Source organism: Echinops telfairi, unplaced genomic scaffold, assembly GCF_000313985.2.
Source record: "Echinops telfairi isolate 266 unplaced genomic scaffold, ASM31398v2 ScPeMD7_7472;HRSCAF=8510, whole genome shotgun sequence".
NCBI lineage: Eukaryota > Metazoa > Chordata > Mammalia > Afrosoricida > Tenrecidae > Echinops > Echinops telfairi.
In genome coordinates, this window is record NW_022111376.1 from 913,181 (window position 1) to 932,726 (window position 19,546).

Here is a 19,546-nt window from a genome sequence, read left to right on the forward strand (position 1 = left end):
GGTGTAAGTGAAGGTGTGGGGCTGCATGCAGCCCAAATGTCAGTACACTTCAGGGAGATTCAAAAACCATAAAGACTGAGTGGCACGTATTTCTCTTTTGTTAACTCCCCAAATATGTATCCAACCAAAACATATGGATGCTCCCTTCTTCCCTTGTGTATGACCATAACTCCCCCTCCCCCTTCTGCACCCTGCAACACACATCCATGCACACTTCAAAAGAGAGGCTATGTAAAGTGAGAGTCTGGAGCACCTTGATTTCAAGCAAGTGCTCTCAATCTTCGCATTCCGTGGCGAACAGAGGGAACGGTGCAGTCCCCATTGCAGCCTTTCCTATTGATGGGGATTCAGGCACAGAGAGAAGTTAGTTCTCTGAGTTCTACAGCTTTCATCTGAGTTTTTCACTGTTGCTGAAATTTAGGTCCTCAGGTGGGTGCCATTGTGGACAAACCCAGGAAGTGAGCACAGGGGTTGCAAAAAGAGGCGATGCAATGGTGAAGATACAGCGTGGGGAAGGCTTCTTTCAGTGTTTCTTTTCCACACTTGAGCTTCTGCAAGGTGAGAGCGCACCAACGTCCAATGGGGGCAGCCTTGATACCCTGTGCACTGCATAAAGACCACCACATTCAGTCTGCATGGTTCCTGCTAAGTAATGGCATAGGATTGGCTTTTTGTCCTTGCTCCTAGAGTCCCAGGGGAAAAGCCCTGTGACTCAATGTGGTGCAAGGGAGAGAGCACTGAACTAAGGGTCAAAATACCTGTCCTCCACTCCACTCCCAAGCCTACGAGTCACTTTCCTCTCTCCAGACCTCAGTTTGCCCGTCTGTAAAAAGGGCATTACACTAGATTAATAGTGAGGCATAGGATTGGCTTTTTGTCCTTGCTCCTAGAGTCCCAGGGGAAAAGCCCTGTGACTCAATGTGGTGCAAGGGAGAGAGCACTGAACTAAGGGTCAAAATACCTGTCCTCCACTCCCAAGCCTACGAGTCACTTTCCTCTCTCCAGACCTCAGTTTGCCCGTCTGTAAAAAGGGCATTACACTAGATTAATAGTGAAGATTCCTTCCAGCTCTAAAGTTTTATGACTTTTTATGTCCATTATTAAGGCCTGAGCCATGCAGTCTCAGGGAATTTAGCTTTTAAGAGAGAACAGAGCTCTCAGTATCCTTTGCCTTGTTCATTTAGCTATAAAGCACGTCTGCCTTTGGCACTTGGGTCAGACATACGGGGTTATGAGCATCCTGATTTACTATCCTACTGTCAGCACTACAAGCCGCTACTGGGAACGAGAGTAAAACTTCAACTAATTTAACCTGGAAATGTAAGCTAGCTGTGCCTCATATGATCACAAACAGGTAAGTGTGGTTGTGAAGCACACACACCTTAGGGTCTAGACTATTGCTAGTGATCAGTTCATTATAGTAATCCATTCCCCTACAGAACAATGAGTAAAGAGTCTAGCATAGCAAAGTTTGGAGTCAACAGAAACACCTATGGCCAAACAGCACTTTTGGAAATATAGAGAGCAAGAAGAACAGGCTGAAAGAAATAGAAATAGGTCAAATAAATAGTAATCGAGGCAGAGTAAAAGTGTGAGAGAGAGGGAAAGGAGGGAGAGAAAGGAGGAGGACTAAGTGTAAAGAGGGCGGGGATGAAGAGAGGGAGGAATACGGAACAGGACAATGAAAGGAAAAGAGGAAGGGAGAAGGCGAGGGAGGGTAAGAGGAGGGCAGTAAAGAGGGAGGTGGAGTCCGATTCCCTGGGAGATTGAGCGCTGTTCCACAAAGGCACTGTGGAAAGCAGAGTGGTGCTCAGAGCCTGCACCGAGAGGCATCACATTGGGGAGCCCCTAACCTCTACGGTGCTGGCTCTGTGGGTCCTCAGTGTCCAAACCTCATGCCTATAGATCTCCTGAATTCGCCATGACAGTCATAAGGGCTGAGCTGGCAGGGTGTACAAAGGTTGGAGAGGAGTGGGATAAGATACTGCAAGAAAGAACAAGGTCCTTCCCCTGACAGGAACAAAAGAGGTGAGGCCCTAACTTTGGCTAGTTGATGACTCCTCCCCCTCTTCGAAAGTGAGGCCTATCCTTTACTGATGGGGGCTAAAGGAGACGCTCGGGACCCAGCTTGTAGGAAGGTCATACAGACTTTTCCTGGGCCTTGGGGAAGGGCGCACTACCAGCAGAAGAGATTTTTCTGCACACGGTGTTGGTGTGCCTCGTACAGCGGCAGCCTGGTCGCCTGAGGCTATCGTAGCCCCACTGGCACAGCTGGAGGCATCCATGGGTCGGCAGGTAGCAGCACAGGCAGGGCAGAACGAGGGAGAGGAGGCTCATGGCTGCCCAGCGGACTAGGCAGGAGCTGGGCCCGCAGGAGCAGGGCTCGTCGGCGCAGTTGTCTTCGTCATCGGTGGAGCAGTGGTAGAAGAGGCCCTTGACACAGCAGAGGCAGGTGCCATAATCGAGAAGGCTCTCGGCAGAGCAAAGGCAACGCTGGTTGCAAAGCCAGCAGGAGGGGAGAGGGCGAGCCGCCATGCAGGGGGCACACTTGCAGCGCCCACACTCCTCGCAGATGAAGAGGTGCTCGCTGGGGCGCAGGGCAGCTTGCTCAGCTTCTCTTTTCAGAGCACCATCAACCTTTGGCGGGGGGCCTGCTCCGGGCTGGGTTCGGATGATGGACTGGCCAGAAGGTGAAGGTGTCATGCTGGCCAAGAGCCTTTGGTCAGAGGCAGTGGTGCTATGGGACATTGAGCTGGCAATGCTAGATTGGCTCAGATGCTGAGGCAAGGGCTGTAACTGATGGCACTGGCTGAGGCTGCGGGGAAGAGCAGTAGGCATGGCAGCCAGGGACCAATCAGATTTGTGGGTTTGCACGATAAAGGAAGGGCTGGAGAGGGCCTGCTTACAGGGGGCAGGAGGCCGCTCCACATAATCATTGCTAGCATGAGTAGAGCGCAGCTGTTGAATAGGCAGAACCTGTTGTAGTTCATCTGTCATTGCGGCATCCATGTTGCCTCGAATCTTGAGCTCTGAGTGTTTTGGGGTCCGGATGGCACTTATGGTGATAAAGAAGATACCTTGTAGTTACATAGACCTCAGGGCACGTCAGAAAATCCTAAGACAAAAGGGAAGAGAAACAATTGAGAATACACAGCCATGAACACTGCGGGGAAACAGAAACGCTCAGAACTGATCACTGCCTTGGAACCACTTACAGTGGCCGTCCTACAGTGATCTTGCGTGCTTCTTTACAAGCAAGTCCAGTTGTCCTCTCCGGACGAGAACGCACTGGGAGATCAAAATCAGCTCTTAGATTCCTTTGTGTTCTATCATACAACTAGGTTGACAGGAGTAGCTCATTCATTCAGGTGTTTGCTAGCACAGGACATCAAAGCCTTGAGCATCAGAATGCTAAGAAAAATGGGACCTAACTTCATCTGCAAAGGCCACCAATATCTTCTTTGAGTGTCATTTGTGACAGGCCGAAATGAACAAACAAGAACAGATATTACTCATTCCAATGCTTACAGGTAAGCCAGCAAGATGCAGATAATAGCAGCGATACCACAGAGACACAGCAGGCACTAATTAGACTGGTAGAGTAACATGAATTAATTTAGAGAAACAAAGCATCCCAAGAGTGAAAGGGATTAGGAAGCCAAGACTAATCATTTTGTAGTTTTTGTCATCTTACAGTAAGCTTCAGCATAAAGAAGCCAGAGAAGATGAGTTCCGGGTTATTTCAAATATTGTACCTATCACCACTCCGAGCCAGCTGTGTATTGATGGGATTTCCTAGGCATAAGCAATGTGACTGCTTTCCTCCGTTCTTACCTAACACAGGACACTGGCTCTGGTGAAGCAAATCAAGCTCTTATGCTATTATTTAAGCTAGGTTGAATATATAGAAAGCATAAGCGTTGTCTTATTCGACCACAATCAGGAAGAGTTGGGTGGTCATTCTCTGAAGGACTTGATCAAGACTAGCACTGGCAATGGGGTTCTTATGTCCCACCACTTGGAAGAATGAACAGCCAAAAAAGTGCACACAAAGAAACCCATGAGAAATCCTGAAGGCATTAGGGCCTAGGGAGCCCTGCCATGACGATGATATATACTTGAAATCCATTCGAATGCAGGCTTCCTCACACTAGATCAATTAGTCACACTGCTGTACAGCATAGATACTTTGAGTGAGTGATAGAAACGAACAAATTAAAAGAGAATAGTAGATTTCCATAAGCAAGCAAACGACACTGAAATGGGTCCAAAGCTCACTCACAACAGGAAAAATGATGATGCATTTCATAAAAGACTCTGTGGTTAATGATACGACCAGATTCGGTTGCTTTTTGAGACTATATCCCTACGCAAACCTGCTTAGCTGAACTTACATCTGTTTGAAAAGACTTAATTTGGTTATAAAACAACGTTTGGGGGCACATACCATCAAAGAACCAGTCTGACTGAAATCTCACTTTTTAGTTAGTTGTTTTGGTGTAATTTAACCCAGTGCAAGAAAAGGCAAATAAACATGATAGAGACTCAAATATCTATGCTACCTTTGTCAAATCACTTTTTTCTTTGAGCCTCAGTGTCACCATCTATCTAATTACAGAGGTGGACTAGGCAATCTCAGGACCCTGTCCCCTTATGTTCCATAGTTCTCCCACGAGGCAACTTCACAAAAGAATCGTTTTCATCCACACTGTCTGCAGCTTCAAGTCCTTGATAGCAAGCTGGGCGATGTAACCTTGTTTACTTGAACTCCTCTAACTCTAGCTTCCCTCTATCTCTATAGATTCAAAGTCTCAGCCTTGAAAAGGAACAGACGGTTTGCATTTGAACACCTGGATAAACAAGGACACGGTGCACAGCTGGCTTGGAGGGCATGTAGATATGAGAGCTTTGGACTTGCACAGTCTTGATACATTGATAAGAAATGTTTTCTTGGGGGGTCTTATTAATCAGATAAACAAAGTGCTGTTCTACACACACACACACACACACACACACACACACACACACACACAAGCACATTATATGTTCTAGACTCACTGAGTTCCCAAAGGAAAGTAGATTAAAAACATATTGGAAATTCCAAGAAGCAACATCTCAAAGGAAGCATAAAAGGTCTCCAAGTTACAGGAGAAAATCCTACAGGATTCCAAAGACAGTATTTGGGGGATTTCACTAGGTAGCGGTTGGGGCATGCCCAGAAGGTCCAATGGTAAACTTGGAGAAATGTAGGCCATCATCAAAACAATTCCGAACTTAGAGGCTCAGGAGCCAATCATGAAAACCATGTTTAAAGGGATCTTGCCTGCAGAGCAGAAGGGTATGCAGCGCTTAGGTTGAGAGACATGTTTAGAGATTGATTAGATTGCTGAGACGCTGAGGAGTTGAGATACTTGGCTAAGTGATTAAGGGAAGCCTGAGGCATTAGTTTGGAAAGATGAGGTACTATCTTACTTAAGGGCAAGATAATTGACAGAAGCAATTCGGAAGGCTTCTTCCTGCTCTGTAAAACTTTTATTAGCACGGACTCTGGGATTCTGTATGGCAACTCTGCAGCTTGAGTAAAGTTAGGGGGTTAAGTAGAATTTCTTTTAAAAAAGGAATAGAATGACAAAACATTTGTTTGCCATTCTAGACATGCTGAATCCAATCTGAAATACTGTAAAGCATATTCTCAACTCAACTTCCTAATGCCGAGACCCTTTCATACAGTTCCTCATGTTGTGGTGACCCCCAGCTCCCAACCATAAAATTATTTTCGTTGCTACTTCATCACGTCATTTTGCTACTGTTATGAATCAAGGGGTCGCAACCCACAGGTTGAGAACCACTGTTGTAAAGGAAGGTAAGTGTGGTTGGGGGAAGAGTTGGGAAACATATAGGCAAGAGAGTGCTGTGGCATATAGACTGGACAAAAACGACTACTGCATGCATGCTGATGATTCAGAAATTCCCCCAGTAAAGAATCATTCATTGTGAGCTGCAACAGTCAAAACTCTGACAGTATTATTGGTCAATTCGATATTCTACTACACGAGGGAGAGAATACACACACACACATCACATATTATTAAATAGTACCCAAGGTGATTACAAGTTCTTGGCTGCCCACTGATGGGACCCAGTGACTTCTGTCCTGTGGCGCCTCTGCAGTACTGAATGATGCCTGGAACCCACTCCCCCCGCGGTCCTTCGGTCCAGGTGCTCATAGCTTTTCAAAAGTTTGTATGTACTCCTGAACTGTTCTATGTTCCAGCTAAGTAGAAATTTATTTTTAAGTCAACTTGGAAACTAAAAGCTAAATCTGTTTAAGAAATATTGGTGTATTTTCCCTCTAGAACCTAAGATCTGTCCCAATTATTCTGCCATGTTGGAATTCCAGTTGAAAACTTTCCTATCTCAAGTTCCTTTGTGCTAATACTCGAAGACAATTCTGATTTCTACCGTGAACCCTTTCGTACACACTATGAGTCTGTGGGAAATGGGGAAGAGTCGGAGAGCCTGATTCCTCTTTTTCCTCCCATTCCCTCGGCTTCAATGCGTAACAGCGCTGGGCTGTGTTGCTTTTTTTCCTGTGCTCTGCTGTTATACATCCTCGTTCTCAGAATAACTGAAAGCAAACATAGGGGGAATTTTCTGCTATGGCTTATATGTTTTCTTAGTTCTACTGTTCCAAAGTTCGCTCTCTGAAAAATCCCTCTCTGTGCACAAGCATTTGCATCTCTATCAAAGAGCTCCCCCCGTACAAATACCAAGTTGTATATAGTTTACATTACTAACCTCTCTGCCACTGACTGGGCCTCCCTCCTACCGCATACATCTGACTGGAGCTGCCAGGTTCTCACCACATTTAACTCTTAACTTCTCACTTTGCTACCCTTGTCCTGTTCATTCTTTTAATAGTCTCATTAAGATTCATAGCAGTTTATTTCAAACTGGGGGATCTTGCCATTTTAAGATCTTTCATTAAAAGATACAGTTTTAGTGGACACATTGTGGTGCCAAATGAATTAACATGATTCCGATCCTCAGGGAAATGCTAAGGAGGTAGTTGTCCACCTTAGAAGTATAAATCTTCCTTTAAACCTTCAAGATCTACTCCTAGCTCTAGCTATATGTGGCTGTGTGACTGTGGACAAGTGATTTCTGTGGGAATTTGAAGGGGAGATTTTTAAAACACCTTCTTGTCCGGAGGCTCAATTTCATTTTTATGTGGGACTGGCCTTTCCCCGTCTAAAGAGATTTTGAACTCCTGTTTCCTTTCCTGTTACTCTTTTACTTCTTCATCTCTCGACTCAGAATAAACCCTTCCAAGTGGAAGTCACTCAGATCTCTAGCTAGCCTGTCATTAATACCGAGAGAGGCCAAAAAACAGAGCATGAAAAAAATGTATAGAGTTTATAATTATGTCTCGGTACACATTTGTTTAGAGCAGCAGTTCTCAACCTGTGGGTCATGCGTGACCCCTTTGGGGGTCAAACTAGCCTTTCACAGGGGTCGCCCGATTTATAACAGTAGCAAAATGAGAGTGATGAAGTAGCAGCAAAAGTAATTTTATGGTTGGTGGGGGTCACTACCACATGAGGAACTGCATGAAAGGATCAAGGCATTTGGAAGGTGGAGAACCACTGGTTTAGAGGCAAAAGAACGAAAGGAATACTTACCTTGGTAGACAAACTGCTAGCCTGTGTGTTATTTGTAGCTATGTATACAACTGACATGTTGGGAATAATGGTTTAAGCACCTGGTAGATCTATATTCATGTGATGGCACATTATGTTATAGTGAGGCTCCAGTACGCCCCAGAAAGCAATACTGCATTTCAAAATAGATTTTCTGTCTAATAGTTCAAGGTTTATTTTCTGCTCCTCCAACTTGGTTCACAGCACGCAGAGATCGAGTGATCCTGGAAGAGCGGAAGGGAGTGCAGGGTGCTGGCCAGCCTTGCCCTGGGTCCTATCGAATGTAGAGGGGCTAACTCGACATGCTTACAGGTTCTCCCTTCGGACAAAATTTCCATATGCCACACAGAGACATGTGCACACACTCGCGGGCATGGAGCCAGAGATTTCTAAATCATTGCTCTGACTCAATGTAAGTAGGGGGTTATGCCGTGTCAGCTTGCGCCATTTCTTCCCAGGGCAAGGTGATGTGATGAAATCTGAACGATGCACAGCCCAGACTTGTGAGCCAATCGCAGACTAGCCCCGAGCTGACAGGATGCCCGCTGGGCAGCCAGACTGGCCTCAGCATGGGCTCTCCCTACATTCTCAGCTTAGGTGGTTAGGCTATGCTATGAAGGACTGAGGCAAGCCGCGAAACGCATTTAAAGGTTAATAGACTAGAAAATAAATTGACATTTGGTTACAAAATGGCTATGCTGAAGTTCCATATGATTTATAAAATTCCAATACGGATACTTTTTGTGCAAGAGCTGATTCATTTAAATGGTCTTCATTTTATTTTACCCACGCGCTTGCGCTTGTCTGCTTGCTTGCTTGCGAGCACGCACGCACACACACACACACACACACACACGATAGCAGGAATGAATGGCAATCTGTGCATTGCATCAAAAGAATTCAGGGGTCTTGCTGAACCACTCTCTGTGGCTTACCTTGAGGAGAGATCTTGTCCATGCTGAGCAGAGCAGAACGAACGCCCCATCTGGCTCCGAGCACCTCTTCTTCTCCGGAAAGTCTGAATGAAAACTCCTTCACTGGTACTGCAGCCAGAAACAGAGATAGTTCTGTCTTGGTTTTTCTGACACAGCAGAGAACACGGAAAGCAAGCAAGCAAAGGGTGAGGGGGTGGGGGTGTCAGACCTGTAGTGGCAGAGACTTCGTATAGATTTTACATGCAGATCTGGATCTTGGTGCACGAATTCCCCAAAGAAAGCTCAGCAGGGTAAGTTGTTCACCTCCTCCTCCTTTTTCTCCTCCTCCTCTTCTTTCTCCTCCTCCTTCTCCTTTTTCTCCTCCCCCTCCTCCTCCGCCTCTTTCTCCTCCCCCTTCTCCTCCTCTTTCTTTCCCCCTCCTCCAGCTTTTACCTTCCCCTCCCCCTTCCCTCCTCCCCTGCCTCCGTCTTTACCTCCTCCCCCTCCTTCTCCTTTGCCTCCGTCTCCGCCTCTGTCTCCTCCAATCTGACAGCAGAAACTGCAGTTGTGGACACAGGGTATCTCAGCAGAGCAATAGATACTGCTAGTGTGTCATTATTTATATAGCTCTCATCTCAGGGAGTGCTGGTCTCTAATCTGCAGAGAGTGGGGGTTGGGGGCAGGGGGTGGAAGGGGGAGGGGTTGCACTGTGTTCAGCCCTGCTAGCTGGCTGTTTTGTGAATGTAGATGATTTCTGGAGGTCTTGTGAATGGGTTACAGGGGAGGATGGGAGGGGAGGGATTGATTGCTCCGTGTTATAATTTCTTTCTCTCCCTCTCCCTGGGTCGTTTGCTTTCCCGGAGCTGTAGCTCTTAATGTTGGCTAAGTGGCGTCATCCAGTTGAAATTGAATCGACCCATTAGAACTCCCCATAGGAATCTCTGTATCCGGTCCCTGGGTAATGACTGAAACAGAATTGAAACGGGATGGGGGCAGGGTAGAGAATGACAATTTTAAGGAGGCCTCATTTAAATATCTCTCTCTCTACCACAACCCTTCCAAGCCTCTCCCTCTGAAGGACTGATTATTGCAACTTCAATCACATAAAACGAGCTCTCTCTTTGTGTAAGAGGGCTTCTCCCACCTCAAGTCCTACTTTTTCAGCACCAGTAGTGATTGTCCAACCGTCATCCACAGGGAAACCACTCGATCTGCTTTCCCATGCTGCTTTCAATGTGTCATATTCAACACATATTTATTCAGTGACTTCATGGTGCCAATTTGTGTGCAAAGTGTTGGGGATTCAATAAGGAGGATACACACGATCCGTGCCTTAATGGAACCTCCTCAGGACTGCCAGTCTTCTACTTGAGGCTTTGGAAAATGAAGCAGGCTTGGAAATTTTCTCTTAAAGGGAAAGAACAAAGCTTTCTGTACATTATCCTAATTCAATAGAGAGAAGTCTTCCTTCTGGGCATTCCGACAGAAACATTTGGATGAAAACAAGCTTCATATTTTAAATAAAGGAGATCTGATCTCAAGTCTTGTTTCAATGAACTAGTGGCTGGAGCTTGGTCATCAACATTCTTAGAATGCTTTGGTCACCCCATCTATAAAATTGTGATGGTAAATGGTGACAGTTTGGAGGAAAACAGACCTGTGAATCAGAAAACTGAATTTCTTAATCCGACTCTAACTCCTTGTGTGACCTTGGCAACTTATTTCCCAGCTGGAGCCTAAATTTTCATATTTATAGGAAGGGATTGGATTTAGCAATCTCTAAACCCTTCTAGCTCTTACATTATTTACACCTTCTCAGGAGGTTAAGGAAACAAAAGATTCTTCTTCCAATGTATAGTTACAGTGTGGGAGTGCCTGCACATGTGTGTATGGAAGGTATTTTAAACTTGTTCCACTGGTGTGTTTGTGTGTGCACGCGCACGTGATTTCTGAATCAATTCAGATTGCTTCTCTGGATCAGGATTTCTAGAGTCAAGGAATTTTCCTGGGTAAATTCTTCTCTTTTGTGGTTCAAATTCCTCCCTTACTCTTAACATTACATTGAGCTTATCAAGACCAAGAAAAGCATTAAAGCTAACCTTGTAAGCTCATCTGCTGAAGAGTATAGATTTACTGATGTATTCATTGATCCATTTACTCAACAAATATTTGTTGTACATCAACTATATGCCAACCACTATACTATTAACTAGAGTCTGGTCTAAGAGATCAGGGTTCAAATTTCTGCTCCTCGCCTTAGTAACTATCTGACTTGGGACAAACTAATTCACTTCTCTAAGCCTGTTTCTTATCTTTAAATTATAAATAATGATAGCATCTGCATCACAAAATTGTGCTATTGTTCTGTGCATTGTTTATGATTGGTATTCACATGCAGTAAGTGCTCAAGTAACAATAACTAGGAATATTAAGAAATGATTTTTGCTCTAGTATGGCCCATAGAAAAGGCAAGAAATTATTTTAACTTGAGGTCCTTTTGATTTTTAAAGCCGAGCTTTAAATTTGAACATGAGGTTTCCTAGTTCAGTCTCTTTCTTGACAGGGTAGCCCTGTATCAGGTCAACAATGATTCACCCTTCCAACCTCTGAGGATAATACCTATAACGGCAGCAATTATGTTGGTGATGATTCAGTCATTTAGCAATGCCTATTAGGGCAATCTAATAATAGTGACACACTAAAAGTTTCTGCCATCTGGAATTTACTCTGTGCCAGATACTTTTCTGAGTATTTTATGTTTTTAAAATTAATTTAATGACCACAACAATTTGATAAGGCATATCTATAAGTTGTACTGATTTTATAAATATGAAAACCAGCCTAGAGTGACTATTAACTTGCCCAAGTGACATAGCTGGCAAGTTGCAGATCTGGAATGAAACTATGACACCACTGCACACTACGTCTTCACATCTTTTCAAGACTCTTCCAAATTGAGGAGCTCCTCCAAACTTTTTGCTATCCCGAGTAGTCCATGTTCTTACATACTTCATCACCTTTGAATATCCTGTTTACCCTTCCTGAAATGCCTCGCCAACCACCACCCATGCACGGAAAGACTGACTCCCACTTGCCCTGTTAGACTTCAGCCTATAAGTCACTCACTTCTGGTTGACACAGCCTAGTCACCTCTGCCTCTGCCCACTTCTTTTTGTGATTTCTTGTGTTTACCATTACCACAACATTTATAACTGTATTACAATTGTTTTGTTTTGGTTTTTGCCTGTCCCTCATACTAGTGATTTCTTTCAGGGCAGATAAAACATTTATTATATTTATCTCCATTGCTGTATCTCCAAGTTCTGGCATCATAATAACTCAATTTATACTTAATAAATAAGTAACTGACTCTTTAAAAAATCTACATGAATATTTTTATTGGTGTTTTATGTTAGACCATCAGAATAGTACATTTGTATAAAAGACATGATGTTACCTGATAACTTGTTCTATAATTTGTTATATTATTGTAACTATGTATTTCAGGAAATTTACTTTCTTACCTCTTTAATGAATTGTGTGTTTTTCAGGAATTTGACAAATTCACGGAGTTGCCTTAAGAACATAGGAAACTTAGGTCTCCCAATTGAATGACTTTTTTCTGTTTACAAGATAGTCTGCTGACATGAGTTCAATTCCTATTGAGTTTAGAGATACTCTGTCAGCATGGATTAGTCTATCAGTTTCTAAAAATCATTGATTTCTGAAAAACCTAAACAGGTAACCTTCAAGGACATGGAAAAAGCACCCCGCTCTCCAAATATCTTCCTTGTTTTAAGAATCTCTGAGTTATGATTTTTTAATAAGTCAAAAGCATCCTTGAACACTTTTGTATGGATTCATTGTTCAGCTCATTTCTGACATGGCTATTTACTAGAAAAGGCTTTGAAAGAGAGGAGAGTTTATCTTACTAGAATACTGAATAAAGAGCATAGGGCACGAGTGGGAATAGTTTCAGGAGTTATAAATGAGGACATAAATAAAGGTACCAGTAAAAATCATCATAGGGCTTTCAGGCAGAAAGGAGCCTTACTAGTCAGGGACGTAGTCACAGGAGAATCGGGGCCTGAGAGCAGAAAATGAATAAGCATATATAATTCACAGGAAGGGTCCAACTTAGGGTAAAACTAGATTGGCTACAATGTGCATGTTGCCTGAGAAGGATGAGGAATTCAATCTGTTTTATGTTAGAGAGGAGGAATGCATAGGGTCAGACAAGATTGTAGAGTAACTTGAATGACAGGCAGAGTAATTTAGATTTAATACTCTAGGAATTAGGAATACGTTTTTTTAAATAAAGAAATAAGGCGTGAAAAGAAGCCACCTTTAAAAATACTTTTATTGGGGGCTCTCACATCTCTTATCACAATCCAGACATTCCTCCAGTGTGTCAAGCACATTTGCTCATATGCTGCCATCATCATTTTCAAAGCATTCTCTTCCCACCCTGATATCAGCTCCCCATTTCATCCCCCTCCCCCCCCCCTGCCTACCCTCCCTCACAAACCCTTGATACGTTATAGATGATTATTTTCATATCTTACATCATCCTCTATTGCCCCTCACCCACTTTTCCATTGTTCATCCCCCTGGGAGGGGGGAATAGGTTGATTCTTGTGATCGATTCCCCCTTTCTCCCCACATTTTCCCCTAATCCTCCTGGTCTCTCTACTCTCATTGTTGGCCTTGGGGGGTTTAATCTATCCTGGATTCCCTGTGTTTGGGGCTCTTATCTGGAGCAGTGTGCATGCTCTGGTCTAATCTGATTTGTAAGGTAGAATTGAGGTCATGATAGTGGGGGGAAGGAATCACCGAAGAGCTAGAGAAAAGTGGCATGTTTCATTGGTGCTCTACTGCACCCTGACTAGCTCATCTCTTCCCTGTGACCCCTCTGTTGGGGGATGTCCAATTGTCTATAGATGGGCATTGGGTCTCCACTCCATGCCCCCCTCCCCCCATTTCACCTTGCATATGATTTTGTTCTGGGTCTTAGGTGCCTGTTCCCTGATCCTATTGACACCTCATGATCACACAGGCTGGTATGCTTCATCCATGTGGGCTTCGTTGTTTCTCAACTAGATGGCTGCTTGTTTATCTTCAAGCCTTTAAGACCCCAGACACTATATCTTTTGATAGCTGGGCACCATAAGCTTTCACGAACCCATATTTAAGGAAGATATATTTGGAACAGGAGATACTGAATTCAGGTCATCCAATATAGACTATTTTATAGTTATCTAAATAGGAATTAATAAGGGTCTAGTTAGGGAACTGACAGTGAAAACAGAAAGTAAGGATCAAGTGTTTTCTGTTAAATGTGGTAACAGAAATGATGCCATTATCATACAGATAATTTAGAAGAGGAAGAAAAGGTTACTGGAACAAGTGTAGAGTATTAGGATTGGAAAGAACTTTGAACATTGCATTATCTCCTCCGCCCGCCCCCGCCCCATTATAAAATTGTATTCAAAACTCCAAGTTAGCTTCTTATTTGACTATTTTCTTTCCCTTTTAGCCTCAGGTCCTATATGAATACAACTTTATTGTTTCTACTGCCAAATGATCTTCTCAGATCTGTCTCCTTCTCACATCTTCTCACACTGTAACTCTCAGTCCTGCATGGACTGTTAAATAGCCTTATTATCGAGCTCTTGTCCTCAACTTCTTTTCCTCGCTACTATCATTTCTCCTTTCCTCCACTTCCTTTATTCTCTATTATCATTTCTCCACAAAACAACAAGAGTGACTTTTCTAGAAATCAGATCTGATCATGTTAATTTTGCTTAAAATTCTTCAACTGCTGGAATACAATTCATACTCCTTACCATGACCTACAGGGACTGATCTAATCTAGTTGTACACTGCTATTCCAAATGTATTCCCCATTCTAACATTTAAGTATTATCACATAGCACTACAGTTAAACTTTAAGAATATTCTACATTCTCCAAGTCTACCCTTTGCTCTTCTGCTACCACACTTCAATTTATACTATTCTCTTCATTTGAAGTGCATATTCTGTGATAGCTTCCAGAATCTTATCTAGCTTTTAAAGAATATATCAACTGTAGTTTTCTCTATAATATTTTCCATTGACTTATGAACTCTCAAAGATTGCTTTGTGCTTCGCTTATCATATTGTAACTTTCACTGTGGGAACAATGGTGGGTCAGTGGTAGAATTATCAAGTTCCATTTGAGTCCTAATCAGTGCACTGCATGTGCAATCACCACCCATCTGTCACTGGAGGCTTGCCTGTTGCTATAACACTGAACAGAGCTTCCAGACTAAGATGAACTAGGAAGAGAGGCATGAAAACATGTGAAAAATCAGTCAATTAAGACCCTAGGAACCACAACAATCCAATTCACTACTGACTGTGGATATGATGGAGGCCCAGGCAGCATTTTGTTCCCATGAATCAGGGATTAAATCAGAGGCAGCTAACAACAATACTTTTAATTACAGTAATTTATATTTTATCTTTCCAACTAAAATTAGCTACTTGAGGATTCATATGAGTGGCCACCAAGGTACTTTTTATTGTGAGTTTTACACAACTGATTCTCGTTTAAAGACGCCAGGAAACAAGTTATTGGCACCCAGTGAACTCTGAAATGAAAGGGAGAGAGAGGTGGGAAGGGATGAGAGAGGGTGTTTTGAAGTTGCTCAGTGTTACAGCTAAATTCCAGGAGAATGCAGAAAGACTGACCCTCTCGGTCAAATTGTGACATTTGCTTTAGAGTGAAGGAGAGACACAAACTTTGCCCTTGTTACAATTTTACCTGGGACGATCTTTGCCAAATAAAGGATTTAAGTGCCCGAAGCCTGGATAAGAATCTGCTGACTAAGGAGCGCCCTGAGCTTGACGCTAATGAACTCTGGAATTAAAAGAAATAACTACAGTAAACAACATATTACAAATTCCTCACAGATGCACATGGACGTTACAGCCAGAGGGGATTTCATGTGCTAAAGTGAAGAGGCAAGAGAGCATAATGATTCGCAAGGAGAACTCTAACTGAATCCCTAAAGGAAGTATAATACTAGGCATAGAGTAGTTGCTCAGGAAATATTTGATAAACACAAAAATAAATGAAGACTATTGCAAGAAAAAACATTATGTAAAGACACAAAGATGTGAAAACGGCATGTTCAGAAATGTTTATAAATATTCTAAGAGGGTCCTCATAGCCTGGAAAAGTGGGACATTTTCTTTAGAAGGCACTACGCTGCACATTTTATGTATAATTTTAGAATGTACTGAAAGTAATAATAGATTAAAGGTAATGAACCAACTTTACATGGTGGTGCAGTGCACTGTCTAAAATAATCACTATCAGGATCTTCACTCACAAACCTAATCAAATACTTATAGCCTATCATTTTACCCATTTTCTCATCTTACCTGCATCAAAGATGTAATTCTGCACAAATTCTGAATGTCTTTCCTCATTTTCTTTCTCTTAAGACACAACCCAAATTTATTTGAAAGCTTGTAACTGCCTATATGTTCTTAGTTTTAAACATCATCTATTGAAATCAAAAGAGTTGATTAGTTTATTATTCAGAAATACTTGATCAATGACTGACCTGTGGTTATCTTGATTTAGCAGTGGCGACACCAGAGAAGTAAACAATGCCAAGTTAATACAGTTTCTTGACCAACAAGCCTATATGGATAATAACAACTATTTTCTTGTCCATAGAAGCTAAGAATCAAATATAGGGGCACCGATGATGAAAGAATAGCATTGAAAAATTAGGGAAAGTATCAGGTGGGTACAGAGTGGCAAGAGCAAGAAGCAATGTGGTCCAGTAGGAGGAAAAATCAAAACAAAACAACTTTGTTACAAAACAAAACAAACAAGAGTGGATTTAAAACATCATTTTTCATCACTAGGCCTGATTTTCCTCATTTTGTTTTTGAAAAGAGACAATGAAATGAGATTTTTTTTATCCAAAGGAATAACTGGATAAATAGATTCGTTTGCAACCATTGTTGTGAAATACTTTTTAAAATATATATGACCAACTTCTTTGCAAATAGCAGATACATACCTCAACTATGATGACCTAATTTTTGGTAGATAATATACATGGTTAGACAGAAATAGGTAGGCTCACACTGGTAGATTAGCTGTCAAATGCTAGGTCAAAACTCCATTTGTGGCTCCTGCTTCTTTTTTTTTAAATCATTTTATGAGGGGCTCAGACAACTCTTTTCACAATCCATACATACTAATTGTGTAAAGCACATTTGTACATTCATTTCCCTCATCATTCTCAAAACATTTGCTCTCCACCTAAGCCCCTGGCATCAGCTCCTCATTTTTCCCCTCCCTCCCCACTCCCCACTCCCTCATGAACCCTTAATAATTTATAAATTATTATTTTGTCATATCTTACACTGTATGACGTCTCCCTTCACCCGCTTTTCTGTTGTCCATCCCCCAGGGAGGAGGTCACATGTAGATCCTTGTAATCGGTTCCCACTTTCCAACCCATCCTCCCTCTACCCTCCCAGTATCGCCACTCACATCACTGGTCCTGAAGGGATCATCCGCCCTAGATTCCCTGTGTTTCCGGTTCCTATCTGTACCAGTGTACATCCTCTTGTCTAGCCAGACTTGAAAGGTAGCATTGGGATCATGATGGGGGCGGGGCGGAAGTATTTAGGAACTAAAGAAAAGTTGTATGTTTCATCGTTGCTACCTCACAGCCTGACTAGCTCGTCTCCTCCCCAATACCCTTCTGTAAGGGGATTTTCAGTGGCCTACAAATGGGCTTTGGGTCTCCACCCAGCACCCCACCCCCATTCACTATGATAAGATTTTTTGCTCTGATGATGCCTGATACATGATCCCTTTGACACCTCATGATCGCACAGGCTGGTGTGCTTCTTCCATGTGGGCTTTGTTGCTTCTGAGCTAGATGGCCGCTTGTTTACCTTCAAGCCTGTAAGACCCCAGAGGCTATATCTTTTGATAGCTGGACACCATCAGCTTTCTTCACCACATTTGCTTATGCACCCATTTATCTTCAGTGATCGTATCATGGAGGTGAGCACACAATGATACGATTTTTTGTTCTTTTATACCTGATAACTGATCCCTTCAGCACCTCGTTATCACACAGACTAGTGTGCTTCTTCCATGTAGGTTTTGTTGCTTCTGAGCTAGATGGCCGCTTGTTTACCTTCAAGCCTTTAAGACCCCAGGCGCTATATCTTTTGATAGCCGGGCACCATCAGCTTTCTTCACCACATTTGCTTATTCACCCACTTTGTCTTCAGCGGTTGTGTCAGGAAGGTGAGCATCATAGAATGCCAATTTAGTAGAAGAAAGTATTCTTGCATTGAGGGAGTACTTGAGTGGAGGTGTGGCTCCTGCTTCTTGATAGATTGCTATTTCCACTTGATCTTCTACTGTCTTGTCGACTTCCTGACTGACTTCCCTGTTGACTTTGTCTACATGACTGGCCACAAAATAGACAACCTGACTGACCTGACTGGCCCGCCGACCAGCCACTCCTCTGCCTGGAATTAGAAGATGTGTTCCCATGATAGTAGTCTTCAATTTCAGGTAATTTGGCTGACACTAAGAGTATCGAGTCTACATCCTGCCATTCTGCCTGTAATCTTTCTGATTCAGTTGTTGGAACAGGAAAGCAACCACCCATATTTCCTTTTAGGAGGCATGGCCTGTGTCACTACTCAGTTTTCTATTAATTTCTTTCCTGGCACAGTTGACATCCTGTATTTCTTCTGGGCTTTCCAATGACAGGGTCACAAACCCCTTATCAGAGGTGATTAAAGATCGTGGTTTGACAACTGGACATACCTTGCAGAGGGGTAGTGGGGAGGAGATGAGTCACTCAGGGTTCAGTGTAGCAATAATGAAACTCACAACCTTCCTCTAGTTCTTAAACACTTCCTCCCCCCAACTATCATGATCCCAATTCTGCCTTGCAAACCTGGCAAACCTTGCCTGCTACCTGTGTGCGTCCAGAGTGATGGATGTAAGACTCAACGTCCTGTGGAGGAGAACTTTGAGTCACCAGGTCGACCTCAAGAATAGCCACTCGATGGGCAGCAACATGGGTGGCCACCAACACTTTGAAAGTACCTCTTCTGAAGCCTCGTAGTGTGATTTCTCTTTGTGATGGTGCAATGTCGCCATGGAAACACTGGGCATTCTGTTTTATGTGTGGATTCATGGCTGTCTCAGTTACATTCTTCTTCACTTCACAGAAGATAATAGCGCTCCCTGCAGATCCACTTTAGACCTGAAGGACAGCTCTAATAACTGGTAGCCTCTGAGCACAATGACACTGGATGGCCTGATGTTCCACAGTAGTTACAGCCTTTTGAGTCATTTTTCCAACAAGATCAACCTGTTAATATCTGGATTTCATGTATATTTTTGAAACTTTGTATACCACTGTGGGCAAGTAGCAGAAAAAAACTAAATGCAAATCAAAACAACTATGAGATACCACCTAGCACCCTCAAAGATAGCCAAATTCAAAAAATCAGAAAGCAACTAGTGTTGGAGGGGCTGTGGTGAGATAGGAACTCTCATCCACTGCTGGTGGACCTGTAGATATGTACAGCCACTATGGAAATCGACTTGGCGATTTCTCAAACAGATGGAAATTGAGTTACCATAGGACCCAGCAATCCCCCTACTGGGCATATACCCAGAAGAGGCAAGAAGCAAAGCATGGCCAGACATCTGTGCTCCAACGTTCATTGCGGCACAGTTCACAATCGCAAGGAGTTGGAAGCAACCCAAATTTCCATCAACAGATGAATGGATTAAAAAACTGTGGTACATACATACAATGAAGTACTATGCATCACTAAAAAGCAGCAATGAACACATAAAGCATATCGCCACATGGGAAGAA

General features: G+C 43.0%; 1 protein-coding gene and 1 pseudogene across 1 annotated transcript; both read right to left on the bottom strand.

Moving 5' to 3' along the window:
* Positions 1-763: 763 nt before the first annotated feature.
* On the bottom strand, positions 764-8,912 carry SPRY3 (sprouty RTK signaling antagonist 3). Its single transcript, XM_045285513.1, has 3 exons — positions 8,844-8,912; positions 8,636-8,743; positions 764-3,115 (listed from the first exon to the last, which is right to left on the bottom strand). The coding sequence occupies exon 3, from the start codon at positions 3,007-3,009 to the stop codon at positions 2,140-2,142; it is 870 nt and encodes a 289-aa protein (XP_045141448.1). The 5' UTR covers positions 3,010-3,115; positions 8,636-8,743; positions 8,844-8,912; the 3' UTR covers positions 764-2,139.
* Positions 8,913-15,448: 6,536 nt separating this feature from the next.
* Positions 15,449-19,546, bottom strand: part of LOC101646553 — a 7,463-nt pseudogene continuing 3,365 nt past the window's right edge.